The 5,351-nt window shown below is 44.9% G+C and overlaps 1 protein-coding gene across 2 annotated transcripts; it reads left to right on the forward strand.

Annotated features, from left to right (window-relative positions):
- Positions 1-2,107: 2,107 nt before the first annotated feature.
- On the forward strand, positions 2,108-4,100 carry LOC120642551 (protein G1-like4). 2 transcript variants are annotated; one of them, XM_039919130.1, is made up of 3 exons: positions 2,108-2,347; positions 2,490-2,567; positions 3,010-4,100. In XM_039919130.1, the coding sequence occupies exon 3, from the start codon at positions 3,028-3,030 to the stop codon at positions 3,631-3,633; it is 606 nt and encodes a 201-aa protein (XP_039775064.1). In that variant the 5' UTR covers positions 2,108-2,347; positions 2,490-2,567; positions 3,010-3,027; the 3' UTR covers positions 3,634-4,100. The 2 variants fall into 2 exon arrangements, with proteins under 2 accessions (XP_039775064.1, XP_039775065.1); XM_039919131.1 differs by having other exon boundaries at positions 2,117-2,567.
- Positions 4,101-5,351: the final 1,251 nt, after the last annotated feature.

A 5,351-nucleotide genomic window follows, 5' to 3' on the forward strand; every position in this document is an offset into this window, starting at 1 on the left:
CATGAACATACTCAAAATGATAATTGAGTATGTAGACATACACATGGTGGTATACTGATGATGGGAGTAGATACACACGAGTGTTTATATTTGCAACAGATTATTTCCGGTGTGCCTAGCTTGTACCTATGTATGTTACAAAAATTTAGCTCAAAAAACCAACACCACAACTTCAACTATAGGTAAAATGAGACACATGTAACACGAGAAACCACACATTAGCACATATGCATGATATCCATGCAATACATCTCGATCACGAGAAACTATAAGTAATATAGGTTTTGGTATATGGTGCACACTGACCTTGCATATATTTCCCGATCCAATGAATAACAAATATGAACGTTTAGAAGAGTAGGTGGTTAATAACTTCCTGACTCAATTTCTGATGTTAGGAGTGAAAGATCAAACTCAAAGCTTAAGCTTGAGTATATGGAGAGTTCTTATAAGTCGAAAACTTTCCTCGGGTGAAGGGAAAATTTGTCTCTAAAAAAATAACCACTAATAATAATAATGCCCTTCATTTTGAGTAGAGTTCTGGGGGCTAATGATGGATATAGGAATACAATCACTAGTAGAAAAGGGGCTATTGGTCCACCAAAAGTATAGGTATGAACTAGACTAGGTATGGACAATACCAGTATTTTTGCATTGGGAGTGGACCGAAGGGTCTGGGGCCTTTAAAACTGGGTGGTGACACCACCCAGTACTAAAAACCGGGTGGTGTAACCGCCTGGTGCTAAAGTTTTCACGCCCACATTAGTACGGTTGGTAACACCATCTGGTATTGAAAGCTGCTCCACAGGTTACTTCAAAAGTAAAGTATCCCTCTTTTGATCACACTGGCTATATAGGTGAGATGGTAAGAGAGGTACGCGTGAGGCAAGAGATTGTGAGTTTGAAACCTTGGCCACCGCACATGCGCGTATTTTGCGTGAAATGCGCGGGCCTCTTCCCAAGTTTAATATATTTTTTTTGACTAAAAGTCTTGGTCTCGCTGTACCGGTTGGCCCTTTTCAACCGGTGCTCATGACCCTTTTTCTACTAGTGAATGTATATGCCAAAAAAACCAGTACTTGCAATATGGTATTTCACAAAGAGTAATATATAGTGAAGTAATAATCAGGGGAAGTCCGGTATGATACAACTAGTATATTTCTAAGGAGATTGAAAACAAAATCTCCCCTATTACTTTGGAGGAGAAGCTTAGGAGTCCAGATGAATACGATAATGTTGGAGTGCTCTAAATTATAAGTTACTTTAGTTCCATCGTAAGTTAAACTTATCTAATTTTGAACACATTTTTAAAAATACATTGACATACACAATATCAAATAAATGAACTATAAAAATATTTTTCATGATTATCTATAAACTTGATGAAAGTTTGACTTTTTTAATTTAGGATAAAATAAACTAAAGCTACTTCTAAATTGAAATAGAGGGTGTTTAGTAAGGGGCCGGAGATAAACCGCCCTAGAAGGGCACCACGAGAAGCCATGACGGTCGAGCTCTTTCCGGTACTCTAGCCCTATTACAGATTTCATTTTCTTTATTTGTGATTAGGATCAGATACCATCATATACTCAGTCCACACATACATATACAAGAATAGCACATGCAGCACATAGGGTATCACTCCACACCAGAGGTGGTCCGAATCTGTATAAATCTTATGTTTCGTGTGCGTTCAGATCCCGGCCGGGCCGGGCCGGGGTAATCCCCAGCCAGAGTCGATTATTCAATTTTTTATGGTACCCTTTATTAACTAAGAAAAGTACCTCATGAGCTTAGTGTATGCCTAATGAACCAGAGACCATATCCACATATATACTTGGCTGAACTTTAAGCTCGAGAGTTTTTCAAATGGTGCCCTTGAACCTAGCTAGATCGCTTTATATCTGAGATGCGAGCTAAGCTGCATGCCATAATTAGATCACCATATCGATCACCCCTGTGAAAGCAATCGGTAAGGGCCGCTGAAACGACGACAGCCTCTACAAAGGCCGTACATCCCCTATCACTTAGAAAATACTGCTTTTGTCACGTCACCTTTCACGGCTCGCCCAGTGTCCTTCTTTTCCACCCTTCATCACTGTGCACTCCATGTCTCAGTCACTTCACATCTCTCCTTTTTAGGCCAAACACCACCCCCACCAGCCCCTGCGCTCCACCCTAAAAATAGAAGCAGCAGCATGCAATTCCCCACACCTTCAAACAGATCATGAAGCTGGTGGTGCTCTCCCTGCAGATCCCCAATCACCAGATGATGGGCCTCCTATGAGTGAACCAGCAGCCTGCAGCAACTGTTACTACTACCGCCACCGGCCAGCACTGGGAAAGAGTAAGAAGAAGCAGATGAGATCAACCAGCTAGCGGCTATCTTCCAGACCAGTCCAATGCTTACTGATCGACCCTTAACCCTATCTTCTTGCTTAATTATGTGATCATTGCCTCTCTGATGCTCCGTGGATGATCTTGTGCAGACTCAAGAAGTCAGCCTCCAATTCGTACACCACCTGCAGTGAGATCCAAGCTCGCTCGGCTGCTAACTCCACCCAAAGGTAACCTGTTCCTTTCTTTATTCTTTTTACGGATAAGAATTTCCCACACAGAAAGAGACATATATCTGTTCTAGTCCTCTCTCGGATGTATCTGCATCAGGCCACTTCAATCTTCTGAGCACCAACTCCCAAACAGATCCCTCCAATCCCAGCAGCCTGTGTGTGCTACAAAAATGCTAGCTCATGCGCGCACAATGACACAAGTAATCATTTTTTTTTGAATAAAGACACAAGTAATCATTGAACTCATCATGCTTACGAGAAGATGGAGTAAACCTCTTTACCAATATTAGTATTATATTGATACGCAAATTAAATAGTCATTTCATTGGGCGAAGAACAGTAAGGTTGATCGATCCCTAGCTACTGGATTAATTTAACTAAGAGCGAGGAAATCGTTTCAGCTCACACGCACACTGCTGCTTTCTCTTCTTCCTCGTAGCTAGCTAGCTGATCCACCATGGACATGTCGCCGAACCCCGACAGCCCCTCGTCGGGAGGGGGCAACGGCGGCGGCATCGGGTCGAGCAGCGGCGGCGCTTCGCCGTCCGTTGGTTCGATGACGCCGCAGTCGCCGAGCCGGTACGAGGCGCAGAAGCGGCGCGACTGGAACACGTTCGGGCAGTACCTGCGGAACCACCGGCCGCCGCTGAGCCTGGCGCAGTGCAGCGGCGCCCACGTGCTCGAGTTCCTCCGCTACCTGGACCAATTCGGCAAGACCAAGGTGCACGGCGCGGCGTGCCCCTTCTTCGGCCACCCGAACCCGCCGGCGCCGTGCCCCTGCCCGCTCCGCCAGGCCTGGGGCAGCCTCGACGCCCTCGTGGGCCGCCTCCGCGCCGCCTTCGAGGAGAACGGAGGCCGCCCGGAGTCCAACCCCTTCGCCGCGCGCGCCGTCCGCCTCTACCTCCGCGAGGTCCGCGAGCACCAGGCCCGCGCCCGCGGCGTCAGCTACGAGAAGAAGAAGCGCAAGAAGCCGCAGCAGCTGCTGCAGGGCGACGGCAGCGGCGGCCTTCACGGCCACCCCCACCAGCCGCCGCCGCCTCCGCCCGCCGGCGCCGCCTGCTGATGAGCTCGATCGATCTGGTCGACCGAAGGCGCCTCGATCGCCCAGCCTCCTATTTGGCTGGTATGATGCCAGATTGAGCTCGAGCATCTACATATATATTTTATGTATCATTCAGATTTCAGAGTTCGCGTATGATGAATGCATGCATGCATGCCTGCATGTGCATGGCAGTGGCTTCCTTCATGCTGCTGATCCGTGCACTCTACCTTGAGAAGCACCACCAGTAGTGGCCGGGTGCTGCTGCCTGCGTGTACTTGCATTGCTTGTGTGTTTAATTAATTCGATTGGCTTTAGCTCTGGTGTTGTCTATTATTAGCTTGTAGGAGTGAGCAAGTATTTGCTGTACTTTGAACAAGAGGAGTGTATGTGCCGTACGTCCTCTGAGGTCTAGCTAGGGACAGGGAGATACATATATGGAGATCTCTCTTGCTGTTTGTGGAAGAGATTTGAAAGCCCCTCTCTGTGTTTGTGTGTGTCCGATCCGTTCGTCTACACGCATGCATGTGTCAATTCGATTCGATCTAGCCAGCAGCTGCAGCATCTCTTGTTTCTTGTTTTGATTCCTGTTTTGTTTCCTTTTTATGGTACTGGCCGGGATGCCGCAGTAGTGTGCTTGGGTTGTGAGATCGATGTGAACGGTGCATGCCCAGTTGCCTGCACGGCGAGAGCGCGACACAGTGCCACGCACCAAATAATATATAGGAGCATCGGACAAGCATGCACTGCCCACTAGTGATGCTCCTCTTGCTGTGGCTTGGATGTGTGCATTCTTGCCAGTACTGGATGCAGCATGTGTGTCAATTGCGAGTACTGGCTGTCCTTTGTTTTACGATCGATCTTTTCCCCCATGGATTTCTGAATAGTCTCGTCCCATCGTGGGGGCTAGCTAGCTCTGCTATTTGATGTTCTTGTGGCAATTGAAGCATAGGAACACATGCATGCTTCCTTGGTTGCTAGTAGGTTTCATTTGGTGATCTAGTATGTTAGTTTTATGGCATTTGGGAACAAATTAATATTCTACAATAATGCAACGGAGTTCTGATATATATATAATTTCATCAATATTGCACTAGAAATTTACCAAATAAAAACGAATTGAAATGAAATTTCTGATACAATTCCTTGTCAGTTATGTTATATATGTACGTACATGTGTCTGCTGAAACATTGTTATCAGGAAAAAAGTTGTTCAAACACCTAGCAGCAAATGTTTATTTTTCTCAGTGGTGTCTTTTGCTGGTACAAATATTTGGAACGAAGCTGCAAGCTTACTACTGACATAACTAATTGCCATTTCTTGCATATTGACATGTACCATGATTGAACACAAAAGTAATAACAGCGTAGTATAGGAAAAGTTATCTAGCTAACTACAACTTATCTTTTATCATATGAGAATGTGCCATCTGGTGGTACAGGGTATTAGTTTTAACTATCTATATTTTACTTAAGACATGCAGTTCCTGTGCTTCATCCAATAGTGGAGAAATAATTTGCACATTTATTTAGTCGTAGTATAGTGCAGGGTTAATATATATGGCATATGTGAGATTTATATTTATTGTAATTTTCACTTATAATCGTTTCTCATTTCAAATTTCTCTGGAAGAATCTAGCACATTAAGTAACTAATTAATACATCCATACTTTTATCAACATGTTTTAAGTACTAATCAAAATAAAAGAAGAGGCATAGGAGTAGATAGGAAGCACTGAAA

The sequence above is a fragment of the Panicum virgatum genome, chromosome 7K, assembly GCF_016808335.1.
Source record: "Panicum virgatum strain AP13 chromosome 7K, P.virgatum_v5, whole genome shotgun sequence".
Taxonomy (NCBI): Eukaryota; Viridiplantae; Streptophyta; class Magnoliopsida; order Poales; family Poaceae; genus Panicum; species Panicum virgatum.